Source organism: Melanotaenia boesemani, chromosome 3 (genome assembly GCF_017639745.1).
Source record: "Melanotaenia boesemani isolate fMelBoe1 chromosome 3, fMelBoe1.pri, whole genome shotgun sequence".
Lineage (NCBI taxonomy): Eukaryota > Metazoa > Chordata > Actinopteri > Atheriniformes > Melanotaeniidae > Melanotaenia > Melanotaenia boesemani.
The window spans coordinates 28,333,742-28,351,156 of record NC_055684.1 but is presented as its reverse complement, the minus strand read 5'-3'; the positions used below and the strand labels follow the sequence as shown (position 1 = coordinate 28,351,156).

Sequence of the window (17,415 nt, the reverse complement as noted above, 5' to 3'; positions counted from 1 at the left end):
GTATACCAATTTTTTGCATTATTGATTGTTAAATATATGTAATACACTATAATGCCACCATCTTGTATACTAAGAATAAAAATAAATTTATATTAAAAAGTTATATGAATGCTCAGAGTTGACAGTATTTGGTGTCCATTTTATTAATTCATTGTAAGATATAGTAGCTTTATTTTCAGAAACTGAGCCTTTAGACAAGAGTCTGACCCTGGATGCTCCTTTCTGGTGCACCCCAAGTCTGGACCGGAATCTGCTGTTATCACCACTCAACAAGGAAAGCAGACCAGATTTACTGGTAGGTTAGAGAAGGAGACTTCATGTAGACCAGACATGGCTCGGCAGCTGCAGCCGAGTCTACCAGCTGCTTCCCACCTTTTAACAACCAGTCTCTGCTCCTTCCTAATCCACAGCAATTGTTCCATTTCTAGTTTAGTTTGCTTCACTTATACAGTGCTTCCCAATGAGCTAGATGTCTGTGTGATAGTAGATTAATACTGAATCTTACGTTTTCCATTCCATTCATTCCAGCAGTGAAAGCACCAACCCCTAAAATATCCCTTTATTCTTTCTTACCAATAACAACCCCTGCTTTCAAGCGCAAAATCTTGAACTAGATTTGCTGTAGCAGACACAAAGTAATCATATAATACCTAAAAATCACAGTTTAATAAATATGGTGTCTTCTGTGTTTTTTGACAGACATTTTCTGCTCCAGCAACACCAGGCCCTTCTGTGCATCCAAGTAAACAGACAGCACAGAGCTTCCCAGCTGTAGCCCCAACTCTACAGACACAGCTTACTGCTCAGCCCAGCCAGGAGCAGGTACTGCACACATCTAACTGTGACTGGCCACATCTGTACAGACAGACACAAAAAGCAGAATTAGAAAGCCAACATTTGAAAGTTATCCCATGCAGTTCAGCCTGGCAAGCTCTTATAAGTATAAATCCTTTTGGATTGCTCATCTCAACAAAATGTAATCCTGTTTCCAAAGGAGTTGAGGCACTTTATAAAATGTGAATAAAAATAGAATATTGGCATTGATAAAATAAAATCTGATTAAATCTATCTACATTAGGTGTGTGTGCATGAGAATGTTTATTAATTTGCTGTATGTTTCTTTCCCATTTGTCTCTCCTCCCTTAAGCACCAGTTCCCACCATCTGCCATGCCTCTTCAGGTGGGGCAACACACTGCAAAAGGACACAGAATTACAAGCTGTCTACTAGCTTGTGTCATTGTGGAGTACTTTGAACCAAATAACTTGCCAGTTTAATTAAAATTTTGTTTTCGTGTTCCATAAAAAAAAAAAAAAAGAAAAAAAAATTATATGCACTGCACTAGCACTACATGACAGCACCTGGGTCCAACTGGACTCAAAAGCGGTCTGACTATCACTTAATTATGACGTCCCATCTTGTTTGAATTCATGCTTGTGTTGTTCTTCCTCTCAAATGTAAGTCGCTTTGGATAAAAGCGTCTGCTAAATGACTGTAGAATAGAATAGAATAGAATAGAATATTCAAAATGCCTACTCTGAAAGTGAAAAAGAAGAAGAAAAAACATTTAGAATTAATGCATGATTTTGTTCCATAGCTGTTTTCTGCTGACCAGCCTGTGTCACACCTGAATCCTCCTGATACCTCTGCTAGCTTTACACAGTCAGTCTCTGGTGCTCCTCCCCAGCTCCTGCCCCTGCAGATCAGCACACAGGTATGATGTGGTAGTATTAATGACAAAAACAAGCTAAACATACAATTTGGTTTGAAAAACAAACAAAAAAAAAACATATGAAATGTTAATGTACATAAAGTTGTAGGAGTTATCCACAAGGGTCCTGTGTGAATGTTGTATCTACCCACTGGCTGTCTTTGTTCATTTTATTTCATTTTCCCTTTTTCTTTCCCAGTTTCCCTCACCATATCCTGTAGTTCAAACAGGGAGCCACATGCCCCCTAAATTTTCCCCTACTCCTCTGCCGTCTGTCTACAGCAGCAGTGAGACTCCCATGTCTAGCTCCTACTACTCACCTTTACCCTCTGGGCTCCATCTCTCCTATCCATGCAGCCCAGCAGATGCCTGATTTGACACGTCCTGTTTCTATTGCTGATGAGGTGCCCTGCTGTCCTCTGGTCATGCCCCTGTCTCTGGAGCAGTATAATCCATGTTTTCAGCAAGGCAGGGAATAACACCATTCTCACGCATGTGTGTTCAGGTGCTGCTGCAGCTGCAGGTGAGCCCACAGTGAGTTTGAATGGTTCTCCAGGCAAAACTTCTTTCCCCACTCACAGCAGGGCACGGTCATGCACCAGCCACCTCCCCAGATCAACCTCAGAGCCTGTGCAGACTCAGCAGCCCTGTTCTCTCAAAGGGTCTTTGTCTTCTGATAATATTTATGCCGGACTACATGGAGATGGCACTGGCACACAAGTTCCCCCTGGACAAGGTAACACCTGCAACACACACCAGAATGGCAAAGCTGAACAGAGTTCTTTTGTTGTTATTTAAAGCAAAGGAAAACAGTTGTGTTTTTCTTTTTTTAAATAACTTGGGGTATTTCAATGTGGGCTCCTCTTACCCTTTCATCTTCTTTTTCCCTTGATATCCTCCTCTACAGGCTGGTCTAATTACCCTCAACCATCTGAGAGAGTGACCTATAAATCCAGTAGCAAGCCGCGAGCTAGATTTCTCAGTGGGCCTGTGTCTTTATCTATCTGTTTGTATCTCTTCTCTTCCCGCATAGCTTCACCTTTTTGTTTTTCATATTTTATATGTCTACCTCAGATATTTTTTTCTTTCTTTTCCAAAATGTTCTGCTCCACTGCTGGGTTTTCTTTTGGCTCATCTCACCTTTATTACTTGCCTTCTTACAGTATGTTTTCTTACACAGACATTTGGATATTGCTTATTCAAACCTGTTTCTAAAATCAAGATTTTGATTCAATATTTTTCTGTTTGAGTAATTATTTCAAAAGTCATTTATATATATAGATACATTTTCTCCAAATTTGCACCAAAAATTTTACCTAGTGCAATAGTAATAATAAATTATTTCCACTTGTTATTGTTTATTGGCCCATTGCCATGTTTCATACAGTTTGAGGTTTGGATAATCAAGTTTCTGTTTAATAGTAATGAGCATTTAATAGGCCTTTAATTTAACTGTCTGTTTAACTGATACTTGTCCACTTTGAACTTTGTGACTTATCCTCTTTGCATTACTTGTACATGAGCCTTTGCATGGCAAATGCATCTAAATCTACTATGATTATTTACTTTTCCACCTCTTTTTCTGCTTTCTATCTCTGTCTCCTTAATGTTCTAGAAATGTACAATGAAAAATGGGACATTAATAACAAACCATACATCCAATGCTATCATCCAATACACATATTTTTCCAGAGGAAGCTTTGCAAGATAAAACCAAATCACATTTTGCACATATTACCAGCGTGACTCTGTATAAAAGATCAGGTGCTTGTCTGATCGACCTGCCATCATTTTAAAACATTTGGCTCATTATGAAATTAACAAAAAGACAAGGAAAGCATTGAGCTATTGAGCAGTTGAAATTTTATAACAAACACGAGCTGAAACATTTCAGCTATTTTCAATTACATGTAGAGTATTAAAGTTTAGCAAATTTCTCATTTTCTGTACATTTTGCACAGCATTCCAATGTTTAGTTTTTCCAGAAATGGAGTCATTTAATCTCTCTGGGAATGAGTGCTTTGTGTTTAGTTTACATTACTTTGTCATTTTCAGGCATCATCATGGACAGCCCCAAGTTCAGAAACTCACACTCGGCCCCCATCATGGCCTGACAGTCTTGGGTCAACAGTGATGACCAGCCCATCTCCAATTACCCATCACATTTATCCTCTCCACTCTCCTGCTCCGTTCAGAGCCTTGTCCTCTCCTCTTTCTTTTAACCAGTGGCCTGGGTTTATTTTCCCTGTCCCTTCAGGAGTCTTTGCCTTTCCTCATGTGCCCCCAGCCCAGGATGCCAACAACCCAAATCCAGCATCATCACATCAGCTGACCGACCCTAAAACAAGGACTCTCTAATCTGAGTAGAACTGTGTCTTCCAACTGTTACCAAAAAAATACCCCACTGTAGTTCTAGTCAATCTTATGTGCATAACCTACATTGTATATATTTAACCAGCATGTATGTAACTACTTGTACATACTCCTCTCCATTCTTGAGTTTTATGCTGTTTGTTTAATTTGTGTTGACATACCTCATTTCCATATTATAGTATATAATCCTTTAGTTCAATCTTGGAAGGAGGACTGTTAAAGGTGTATAATAAGTCCAATCAGGATAGAGAGTAGATACTTGCCATCATTTATGGATGTGCATTACCATTCACTGAATGTACATAATGTACTGTTAATTTATTTTATGTTTGTATAAATAGTTGATGTTTGTGTTGCTCATGTCACCCCTATATATAAGCTGCCGTATGTATATATGACATCTTGTTATTCTGTACATAGCCCCTGTGTTTGTGCAGCCAACATTAGATAATTCATAGATTGGTGCTGCAGCAATGTGTCTTAATGCAACATCATATTAGCCATGCCATCACTGTGAAGACTTGACCTTCTGGTCATTAGGACCTGTTGCTTTCTCTGCTCTCTCAGCTCAGTCTAAGGACAGGTTTCATTCTTCATCTATTAAATGCTTCCAGCACAAGCGCTTGAAATATCCTTAAGAGATTTGAATGAACTTGAATTTAATCCTCAGGTGCAAAATCACCTGTGAGAGTGCCTTGAATCGCAGTTGCAGTTTTCTGAAGAAAAGCATTTAGACTTAAAGCAGAAAACAGATATTCTACACATAAATGGCTTATTTGTTTTTAACAATGAATGTGAATTGGCACATAATTCATTTAGTAGCGAAGCGTAACTAGACACAAAAGTAAGAAATTATTTAAAAAACACTATCCAAAAATGAATTGGGTGTTACACTTATTGTATGCTTTTCCTTGCTCACTAAGGCTATATTGATCGTGCCACCACCTGCACCACTGCCTGCATAAATACACTGATATTCTGAATGTTCACAGGTTGATGTGGTGAGCCACAGGGGGATGTTTGCATAGAAACCACATTACAAGGGGGCTGAAGGACTCAACACACGGGTTAAGGTCATAATCGTCCCATACCTCTTCTAATGCAAGCTGTAGCTTTACAAATTGTTGCCTTTGTGGATTTTGAGTAAATAATGGGAATGTTGTTTGATAAATGTTGATAGTAAGATGGTGATGATAAGAATGTTCGGGACGTGTCTCTGAGAAGCCACATCTGCTTGACATGTTGTTTGTAGAAATATTGTAGGTTTTTCAAATTAGTTTTATTAGATTATGGACACACAAAGTCTTTGGGCTCATGTTTCCAGTTTCATGGCTATTTACAGCGTCAAGAAAAACTGTCCATTAAATTCTCTCTAATTTAGCTGATTGTTTGTCTTTAAGGCAGAATTTCTTAATTTATAACAGATTTTCTCCTATGCAGTTAGTTTCTTAGTGCTCTACGCTGCAACTTCTGTCTTTAAATTTCTAATGCTTGCAATGAAATCTAAGTGTATTATTGCTTTTGCCTGCTGTATCATCTGTTTTCCCAGCACTTTGCTGACCATGTCAGACTGATACTCTCAAAAAAGCTGTACAGACTTGAAAATATTAGAAATAAATTTTTGCTTGACAACATAATAATTAGCCACATCCTGTTTAATTAACAGTGCATGTTACACAATACAGCATCTTTATTCTTTTATTTAGGCTTTGTTTTAAACTGAAATGACTTTTTCATGAAATGTGTTGGTAGAAAAGTCCTTGCAAATTGCACAAGTTGTTCACTCTGTGTCAATAGCAAGTCTACCTACGTAGCCAAATATTGCGCACAGATAAATACCGACTTTGTTGGCGTTTATTAACAGACATTTCCAGCTACCTGGGTCACACTCTGGACTGAGGCACCATGGAGAGAGCAGTGGTGCAAGTCATCCTCTTTGGCCTGTTGCTGGCTTTTGCTGCCGCTCTGCCAAACAAGGTATGGCCACACAACAGAAGGGACAGAGCACCACACTGAAAGGAAACAGGCATTTTAATGAAGCTATTTATTGTCTGTAGATATTCTAACAGATACTTAAGCATCTGAGGATTGACTGTTCTTGTATCTCAGCAGCGTTCTGTAGGTTGCAACACACTGAACTTTGCTGTGTAGAAAGAGCAGGTTGAACAATCTCCAGGCTCTCTGCCTTCAGGGTCATCTCATGTTGTTGATTTGTCCATCAAATGGTTGCATTTTTGGATGCTCTTGTTAAACTTATATTTACAGAATTACATAAAAATATATTTAAATGAGACTTTAGTGACACTGAAATGATAACTAATTAAAATACTGAGCTTCTGTCATGATGTTAGTGTTGTCTGCCATGAAAACGTCGACCCGTTTTTATTCTAAGAGCTAAATCCTCCATGTGGATTTTGTTTAAAAGACAACAGCCACAAAAATCTACACAACATAAAGTATAGTTTTGGAAAAATCAAGACAACAGTCGATAAAATTCTTTTATTATAAGTTAACAGAATGTTGTACAGAGCTACAGGCTAACTTTTTATTCCTTTATTTGCTTATGAATTATATGAACTAAAAGCTTTTAGTTTAACTGCAGATGTAGGTACTTTCTTTAATTGGTAAATCAAACATTTTACATAAAAATGAAATATATTAGTATAAAATACAAAACCTGTAAAATCATTATATGAACAGAGAAAATGATTAACAGCATTTTATTAACAGAAATAGTCATGTGTCTCACGTGTTTTGAAGTATGTGCAGCGCAGATCTGCTTTGCATTATATTTTGATTTGAATAATTGTAAATTTGGAAAATAAAAAATAATAATTGGACTGTTTTTTTATTTTTAAATACTAAAATTAATGGTTGCGCAACTCAAATAATCCAATATTTTAGCATGAAATGTTACTAATTGCAAAAATGACGATACCATTTGTTTTCAATAAGTACCTGAATGTATAGTTGGAGGAAAGCTACTTAGGACATATAATGAGGATTATACACATGCATATATGTGTTTATGTATGTATGGAGATGGTAATTAGAACGGGTCATCATCATTCTCTTGTTGTTTTATTTGTATTAGTTTATGGTATTGTTTTGCACAAAGTAAACATTTGTAATTTTTGCACAGCAATTCTTTAAATCCAAGACAGATTTCTCTGAAGGAGGCTAAAAAAGTAACCCTGACTTTGACCAGATCAAGTGATGTGACCCAACCCTATCCAGATCTTTAAAATGTTTGTAATTTTAACTTAACTTTGCACCAAAACTGGAAAGTCAGAGCCATGTCTTTTGTGTGTGCCATGAGCATTGAAGCATGGTCTATTCAATACTATGTATAGTCTATACAACCACCCCCAAGTTTGTTTTAAAAAAACAAAATAAAAATGGGGCATATCTGCTGTTACACCAATACGATTTCACCCACCAACACATTGTTTTCTGATCTTTTGCCAGCTGGTTGTCAGTCAGTGAGATTGATCTGGCCATCTACTTTTTTTTAAAAACATGTGCCTTCTGTGTTTGTGCAGGACGACTGGGACATATACAGCTTTCACATCAACTCTACTGTGGCCAGTCGTTATGCCACCACTGTCATCACAAGCCGTGTGGCCAATCGTATGAATGAGTCAAAGGAAATTGAATTCCATGTCCAGATTCCTAAGAATGCCTTCATCAGTAAATTCAAAATGTATGTAATATTAATATTAATATTAATATTAATATATACTGGCCACTCATAATTAAACAAGAATTTTTTGCGGGGTGGGGGGTGTCTTATGCAGGCTTATTGATGGTGAAGTGTATGATGGTGTTGTTAAAGCTAAGGAGCAAGCACAGCAGCAGTACACTGAAGCAGTGTCTCGTGGCCAAAGCGCTGGGATTGTCAGGTACGTTAATTGAAGGATTCTTTTATTGCTAAGCCTTATACAAGTAGGTTTTAAGCCATGTATGTTCAAAAAACTTGTTTCACTTTGTTTTCTTTTTTTTTTTTTTTTTTTTTTTTTGTGGCAGGGGGATGGATTTTACATTGTTTTACACATTAACTGTGATTTGTCATATTTAATTTTGTTTAAAAATATTTCCTAGTATCATGCATCAGGGTTCTTAAAGATGAAAAATAAAACCATCTGAACTTATGTCCACTATATAACCCTGATATTTATGATATATTTATGTTGTAGCTCTGTAGGTAGAACGCTGGAGGAATTTAAAACATCTGTAAATATAGCTGCTCACAAAAAGGTGACTTTTGAGCTCACATATGAGGAACTGATGAAACGCACACACGGCAAATATGAGCTGCAAATTCATGCCCGGCCCATGCAGCCTGTCAAAGACTTCAAGGTATGCAGATCATCCTGAAAGACAAAGTAGTGTTTTGTAAATACTCATGACTGCTTTATTTAATTTTAATGGCAGGTTGATGTGTATATTCACGAGAAGGCCGGCATCAGTTTTGTCGATGTGAAAGGAGGACTAAGCACCAAAGCCCTGGCTAATGCCATCACCAAAACCAAAGCAGATGAACAGGTACAGCCTGCAGAGATGCCATGTTCCATTTAGCTCAGCTGCTATTTCGTTGCTATTTAACCAAAAATTATGTACATAGTACAGTCTGGCCGTTAGACCTTTATTTTTGGAAATGTATGAATGTTTAATGGTGGGAGCTATGGATGTATGTCAAGGTTATGTTTTTTTTTTTAAAAAAAAAAAGGATGGACTTTTGCAATGGAATGACCAGGTGAGAGCACGCTTTGTATTGCCAAGATAGACAAAAGCAGAACAATTTTCCAATGCAAAATTAGAAATTAATGAAATGTCCACAAAAAGTTAAACTACTCAACCTAAAAATCAAATAAAGCTAAATGCCTCCAATAATTTAAAAAAAAAAGACATTCATTCATCCTAAAAGTTCCATAAAAACTACATGGGCTAAAATAATAACCATTAAAAAAAAAAAAAAAAGTACATAAAAAGGTAGCACCATCCAGGGCAAGGGTAACTAAAGTAGGAGATAAGGCAGATCCTTCTCCAAATCCAGGTCTGTGGTTCCACCTGGGTTACACGCACCGGGTCAGTACGGCAGGCAGAGTTCCCCTTTGCCCCTGCATGTATTCAGTGTCACACTCCTTTACACCTCTGAGTCCCTCCCACTCGGCTCTAGTCTTCGTTTTCAGGCCCGCTGGGACACCTACGCAGAAAAACAACACGAGGTGGCAATACACGCTCCCAATTGAACTTATCCTCTGTTTAGCCTGCTCCAACCAGCGTTACTTCTTTTGTGCTCAGGTTCACACACAGCAGGCAGGGTCCTTTCTCTGCCTCTGCGTGTTGGTCACCTTGTAACGCTGCAGTCCCAGCTGCCATGGTCCCCGGTGCTGGTGCATTGTGTCTTCAACTAGTACCCCTCTGCTCTGCTTCCTTGCTTTTATATACCTGTGTGTCTCTTATCTAATCAGGAGGTTGATTCCAGCACAAGGCCAATTTACAAGCACCAAAAAGGATTCAAAGCAACTAAAATCAGTTAACACAGAAAAGCAAGCAGCACACAACTAAAAATAAATACCACACCACTTGTGTTAGATCACAAATGTACACTTTACAACAGGGTAACCATTGCTAACTGGAGGGGCTTTCAACTCTGTCTTAAGCTTTGTTTTGAAAAGACTACAGATGCTGTATCAGATGTATAATTTTCCTCTTGGGGACAGATATGCATCCAGCTGCCAAGGTGTTGTCATTTTGTTGTATTTTAATTACTAATACTTGTTTTCCAAAATCCACTCTATTAAAAATAGTAGACAATTATTATTTTACTTTAAAGACGCACTACGGGACTTTAGCAGATTTTCTCAGTGAAACGCTGCCTATTAACAGCTAATTCTGCATCTATTTCACATTCCACCTGATCTCTGGAACTATCTCCAGCCAATAGAAGTCAGTCAGTTTCTCTTTCTTTCTTTCTTTCTTTCTTTCTTTCTTTCTTTCTTTCTTTCTTTCTTTCTTTCTTTCTTTCTTTCTTTCTTTCTTTCTTTCTTTCTTTCTTTCTTTCTTTCTTTCTTTCTTTCTTTCTTTCTTTCTTTCTTTCTTTCTTTCTTTCTTTCTTTCTTGAAACTGTATAATGAAAACTCAGCTACAACATCATGATGAGGTTTCTCAGCCTTACGAGTTGTTGCTGTCCAGCAGCATCAGCAGCAATGTTTCGTAATAGATGTCACTGTGCCATCAAACGAGCCAGTAAGTGCATAGTTTTATGGTTGGGTAGTTACGTTGTGCGTCTTTAAGTATTTGTAGTCTTAAGAAATCAAAATTATATCTAATTACTTTATTTTGGTGTCAATACATGAATTAAATGAGCCAAATTGGTTCATATCTCAACCATCATGTGCATGTCTGCCTCCCTAAGCAAAAGGATAAATATACAACATTGCTCCTTTTAACTCTTAAAGAGAACTTTTAAATTATTAACCAGTGGCTTCTAAAGTTGAGCTTTAGATTCACACTTCAAGATCAAGCAAATCTATTAGGTGATTTAAGTAAAATAGCAAATGAAACAAAATAAATAAACTCATTGATACTGATGTTAATTTGCCAATGTGTGACCAACGTGTTGCATTATTAGTAAAACTAAACGTAACCAAATGAATGAAAATCTAATTACTTATTTCATCCAGTGGAGAAAAAACAAACAAACAAAAAAAAACAAGTTTTTGTCAACACTCTATAAAAACTGATTTGTGTGGTTTGCAGGCATGGGTGCACTTCTATCCAACTGTGGACCAACAGAAAGTTTGTGATAGCTGTGGCGAGCATGGTCTGAATGGAGATCTGATTGTTGTTTATGATGTTAGCAGAGACTCTGGACTGGGAGAAATCAAGGTAAAATGTTCATCTCCTGAAAGTTGTAAACTTAAAATAGTCTATTAACATTATGCTTTGTAATAATCCCAGAACTAGTCAAAGTTTCTTCTAATTCCAGACATCAGACGGGTACTTCATCCATCACTTTGCTCCAGCTAGTCTTCCCCGAATATCAAAAAATGTTGTCTTTGTTATTGATCAAAGTGGCTCAATGCGAGGCACAAAAATGGAACAGGTGGAGTATTTTAGAAGTCTGCCACGTCTATAACTTGATTTATATTACAAATACATTGTTCAAGACAAGAATACACCCAAAACAAATACAATGACATGTTTCTAACCTAAATAATTGTGTTCATGCTGTTCTTATACAGACCCGGAGAGCATTAGTCCATATTTTAAATGACCTGGCAGAAGAAGACTTCTTTGGTCTTATTACTTTTGATAGCCAAATATTTCACTGGAAAAAAGAACTTGTTCAAGCCACCAGTGGAAATCTGCAGAAGGCCAAAACATTTGCTGAGACTATTCAGGCCAGAGGAGGTAAGATTTTCAGGAAATTTATTTATGTTGGTTTATCAACATCTATGATCGCGATGGAAGTGAAATTCTTCTTCCTGCATTTCAGCTACAGACATTAATACCGCAGTGCTGAAGGGAGCAGAAATGCTGAATGCACATCCCAGAGAAGATTCAGCATCTATCCTTATTCTCCTCACAGATGGAGACCCAACCTCAGGTTATCATAAAACACTCGTGCACACTCTGCTACAAACACTTGAAACAAATGTAGATCATTCTTTTAAAAAGAAGCAATAAGACTATTTGTAAAAACAGGTCATAGTTAAAATTTCCTCCTGCCCCCCTGATGTTTTCATGTTTGTTGCTTGATGAAACTGAGGCATGAGCCAAAATTTTCCATGTCAAGAAAAATAATTTTGTTTTGGTTGTTATTTTGCTTTCCTGAAAATTTAACATTGCATGTCTTCTTAAGGAGACTGGGTTCCACAGTTTTATAATAAAATAACATAAATTATGATATAATATTCATTTATCAACAACAGATTATGAGCATCTCTTGTATGACTTATACCATTTGACAAACTGTACAAGAAACAAATAAAACCCTTTTAGCACAAGAACACAGCTCATTACAGTCCAAATGATTGTTCAGACAGTTGGGTGATGATACTTTATAATAAAAGAATAAGCGCTGTATTGTGTCCTTGCAGGAGAGACAAATATTGAGAGCATACAATCAAATGTAAGACGGGCCATTGCAGGCAAATTTCCTCTCTACTGCCTCGGTTTTGGGTTTGATGTCAATTTTGAGTTCCTTGAGAAAATGTCGCTGCAAAACAACGGTGTGGGAAGACGAATTTATGAAGACTCTGATGCTGATTTACAGCTGACGGTATGCACATAATGCCAATGTTCTTTATTTGAGGTGATGAAAAATAAAACTTATTGATTTGCTGTGCTGAGGTTAAACATCCATATTGTGTCCAATTTGTATGGAACAGGGTTTCTACGAAGAGGTGGCCACTCCTCTGTTGACGGATGTGACAATGATCTATTTGGGAGGAACCAACTTGACCCAGACTAATTTCAGTCAGTATTATAATGGCTCTGAAATTGTTGTGGCTGGTCAGATCACTGATAACAACATTGAAACCTTCATTCCACAAGTTGTGGCAGTTTCAGTAAGGATTACTTCACAACAAAAAATAACTATAATACTCCGAGATCCTTGTGAAATTATTTCTCTACTGACATTAAACTTTAATAATGACAGAGGAATGGAAAGATGACATTTTCTAAGACAAAGACCTCCACGGTGACCCCTACTGGAACAGTGTCTGAAGGCCTCCTCCAGAGGGTTTGGGCTTACCTCACAGTCAAACAGTTTCTGGAGAAAGAGTAAGTGTGATGCATGCCATCTTATCTTTTGTTTAATTTTTATTATCAGTTTATAACAGAGCATCAGCACTCATTTCCCCTTCACTGTTGAACCCACAACAATGTTAAGACACTGCTTTGTATTCTGACTTCTGGAGCTAAAAATTTTCCCAGTAGCAGATTAATTAATTTCAGTCAAATTAATTTTGCACAGACGTTTTTATGGTTACTTGAATTGCAATTTCGTCAGATGATGTTGCAGTCATAAATTTTGATATTTATTAGAGCAGTTTAGATTGTTAATGGACTGCTTTTCAGACACAACTTTCAAGCTTTATGAGGAGCTCAGATATATTTATATACTGAGGCCCATTTAAGTTATTTAAATTCCTCGTGATATTTGGGTGTGTTTTCCAGTTCTGATAAGGATTTTGTAAGATTATATCTACATGTACTTGAGTCTGGTTTTGATTGAACTAATACAAATAATTTAGTTGACTAGGCACATATCCACAGTCACAATCAAGAAAAAAGAAACACACTACATCATAATGCAAGGCCTGAAAAAAGAAGTTCTTAAACTTGCCTAAATATAAAATTTTGCCAGGGGCCTTTCTTCTACAGCTAAAACAACACTGACCATACAAATAGCTCCCCTTTTGACAGCACACATAAACAGATTTATGGCACTGTTTGCACACACACTGCAGCAATATAAAAAACTAATAGTATATTGGGCTGCTGACCAACACATTAGCATGTTTGATTTAAAACAGCACAATTATTCCATCACTCTCTATTTGGTATATCCTGCTAGTTTAAGGGTGTCTAAAGAGTCTTTAAAGGTTACTGGGTGTTGGACTAGAATAACAGTCTTGACTGAGACTAACTGAGTCAAAACCTAAAGCAAAACTAAATTTTAATTTCAAAAATAGGAAACAGGTTTAAGGCAAAAGTTAACTGTATGGAATAAATTGGTATCTCTGCCAAATCATCTGCCTCTATCTAACCCTATCCTCTGCATCTTCTTCTCCTACACCGACTCATGCACCACTAACTTTATGTCTTTTTTCACTACATCCATAAACTTCCTCCTTGGTCTTCACAGGCCTCTCACCTGGTAGTCATAACATCAGCTTTTTTCTATTGATTCATTAGATAAAGTCCACAAAACCTGTTTGTGAATACAAAGAAAGGTAGACATCTTAATCAACTCTTTATTAACATAGAAATTTGTGATACAGGCTGCTGTTGTCTGGAGCAGAGAAAGAGAAAGTGAAGAAAGAGGCTTTGGAGTTGTCCTTAAAGTACAGCTTTGTGACCCCACATACATCCATGGTGGTCACCAAGCCTCAGGGGGAGAACACAGACGTGCTTCACAAACCTAAGGAGGGGGAAAGATCATCACAAGATCAGCAATATCATATTGGACATGGACAAACAATGAAGATCCCCACACGTTCTGGTAGAATTAATAAATATGATGAGTAACATTAATTCAGAACAAAGAAAAGCAAAATGGAAAATCAATGACACTGTTTCTCTACATTCTTTTGTTTTTAAAATAACATAAAATGTTTGAGAGTTTTCACTCAATTAATTAAAAATAATTGGAACAGAGCTTAAGGTAAAAGATGATTGACATGTTTATCATCTGTAGAATTTTAGTTTAACAGAACCTCGTTTTATGATCATTATTATTATTTTTAACCCAATAGGAGGTTATCCAAGTCATCCAGGTCTTCACGGTTTTCGCGGTCTTCCCGGTCCTCCTGGTGAGACATGGCAGCTATTTTTGTTGCAATACGTGTTTGAGAAAATGAGACGCTAGAACACTATACATTAGAATGTAATACACGATTCCAACCTTGGATGGCACTAATTCATACAAAATATCCCTTAAAGAAAATCCTTCACAGTCAATACAATAATCTCTAAATCTTCAATGCCCCAACAGTAAAGTTAGATCAGAGATGTCATGCAAAAACATGTTTATCATTTGCAGAATTTTGGTTTAACAGAACCTAATTTTATGATTTATTTATTTATTTATTTATTTATTTTTCCTCACCAATTTATAGGTGAAGGAAGTAGGCGAGTTCTTTCCCGAGTTCGTGATCCTCCTTATCACGGTAATGGCAGTATATTCATTACTATTAAACTGAAGTTAATTATCAAAATGTAGATATACATTTAAAGGGACATTGTGTAACATTTTCTGTTCTTTACTGACCAAAATTGATGTTTGCATGTATATATGTGTTATCATTGGTGTATTATGACCTGTGCAAATGATCTGACACATTATTGTAAGTGAAGAATTTTAGATTTGTTCATACGTATGATGGGTAAGCCGGTAGGGCAGCACCATTATGGTCTGCTATCTTAAAACTACAGCCGTCTACAAGGGACAAATAGCACCGACTGCTTTTTCCCTGCGAGCCAGCACACAATGATTGAGACACGGATGGAAAAGATACATGAGAGCGGCACCCTGGCAAGTTGCAATATCGTTTAAATTGTTATTCACAAAAATGCTGGATGGTGAATTTGATGGCGGTGAATAATGTTAACGTTCAACTTCAGAAGTGAGTTCTTTGAGTGAACTTCCTGGTAGACTCTATCTTTTCCTTCCCTTCGCCTCTCTATTAATGTGCTTGGACACAGAGCTCTGTGAACAGCCAGCCTCTTTAGCAATGAACTTTTGTGTCTTGCCCTCCTTGTGCAAGGAGTCAGTGGTCATCTTTTGGACAACTGTCAGGTCAGCAGTCTTACCCATGATTGTGTAGCCAACAGATATAGAGTGAGACACAATTTAAAGGCCTTTGCAGGTGTTTTGAGTTAATTATTAGATTAGAGTGTGGCACCAGGTGTCTTCAATATTGAACCTTTCCACAATATTTAAATTTTCTGAGCTATTGAATTTGGAATTTTCATTATTTGTCAGTTAACATTTTCTGTCCTTTACTGGCCAAAATCGATTTCTGCATGTATATATGTGTTATCATTGGTGTATTATGACCTACGCAAATATCTGACACATTAAGCAAAGAATTTTAGATTTGTTCATACATATGACAGCCTTGAAGATGGGGGTAGTCTTTGGGTGGTGGCAGGACCCCCTTGGTGCCACCCCCTTCTCAGTTGTAATGGGGCAATTTGTCTTGTTTTTGTAGGGCTATATCGGATGTTGCTGAGTGTTTGTGGTTTACTGGGAAAATCACAGACCTCCTCCAAGCTCTCCTTCGCGCATTAGATGCAGCAGTCTGGCTCTGAAGGAGCTCTGCAGGGCTGTCAGTGTTCATAGGGGACCAGAGCTGGTTCTGTACTGGAATGCCTCAGTAGAGCGTCAGACGCAAGCTGACATCAGCCGTCAGATCGAGCAACATCCAACATCCATCACTGATCAATATGTCCAATTTTACTTCAATCAAGTCTGACAAAGGCTGAAATTGCGACATGTCTGACTGTTAAGTTTTACCAGTAACTCATTAACATAATTACACATACACACCATGACTGTAGCCCTTCCCATCAGCTGTCATGGGGCTGTTTTGATAATTAAAATCAGGTGTCACACACCTACTCTTGAGTACTTACCTACTTTTAATCATCTCATTACCTAGAGAAAACAAATTTATTTTTCCCGAGAAAACAACAACATTAACTTTTTATCTTGAGATAATGAGTAAATGCTCTATCTGCCACTTTATAATACATATATACAGCATATATGCATACATTTTTAAAAATAAAAGAAAGTGTTATTATAAAAGTGTTATAAGACATCTTATGCAATTCAAAATTTTTTGAACACAGCTTAAGTTAAATGATTATTAACATGTTTAAATTGAATAAGAAAATCATGCAAAAACTAGGGGTGTGTATCTCTCCCTCACACACGATTCGATATGCATCTCAATACATGGTCCACAAGTCGAACCATAAAAATATTCAGCTAACTTTGTAAAGATATGATACAGTGCCATTTTGGTCCTAAATCGATTCAATTTCGATATTTAGTATTAACTTGGAATTTAAATCTCTAAATTAAAGTCCATGTGTTTTAATAGAAGACAGTAGTAGTTTTTTCCTCACTTGAGCTTTTGAATTTCAAGCAACAAAAACAAAATCTTAAAACATCATCAAAAATAAATAATTAGCCTTTTTTGGCCTTTTAAACCATTTTTCCTTTTTCTTTGTGGTTAAAAAATATATAAATAATCAACTTAACTTGTTGTGTGCCATCTGAAATTATTCAACCAGCGCTTGCAGCAGTGTTAAAAATGAAATGTGAGGTTCATGTTTAGCATGTACATAAAAAAAAAAAAAAAAAAAATCTTCTACCTCAAAGTAACTCTCAAATGCCAAAACAACGGTACTTCTACTTCAGATTCTTTTTCAGAAAGATAAACTGGTCAACATGGTCTTCTCTGAGTACACTGCGCTGAGCTGTGACAATGTCACCAGCAGTACTAAAGACCCTTTCAGATGGTACACTAGTAGCAGGTATGCATAAGTAAGTCTTAGCCAGTGCAGACAGCATTGGCAGATCCG

General features: G+C 37.0%; 1 protein-coding gene across 1 annotated transcript; it reads left to right on the top strand.

Moving 5' to 3' along the window:
* Nucleotides 1-5,947: 5,947 nt before the first annotated feature.
* LOC121637380 (inter-alpha-trypsin inhibitor heavy chain H3-like) lies at nt 5,948-14,165 on the top strand. The gene is made up of 13 exons (XM_041981510.1): nt 5,948-6,060; nt 7,626-7,786; nt 7,881-7,985; nt 8,280-8,442; nt 8,518-8,628; nt 10,849-10,977; nt 11,078-11,194; nt 11,334-11,502; nt 11,588-11,698; nt 12,192-12,373; nt 12,483-12,662; nt 12,755-12,924; nt 13,257-14,165. Exons 1-12 carry the CDS (start codon nt 5,989-5,991, stop codon nt 12,881-12,883), a joined length of 1,629 nt encoding a protein of 542 aa, XP_041837444.1. The 5' UTR covers nt 5,948-5,988; the 3' UTR covers nt 12,884-12,924; nt 13,257-14,165.
* The last annotated feature ends 3,250 nt before the right edge of the window (nt 14,166-17,415 follow it).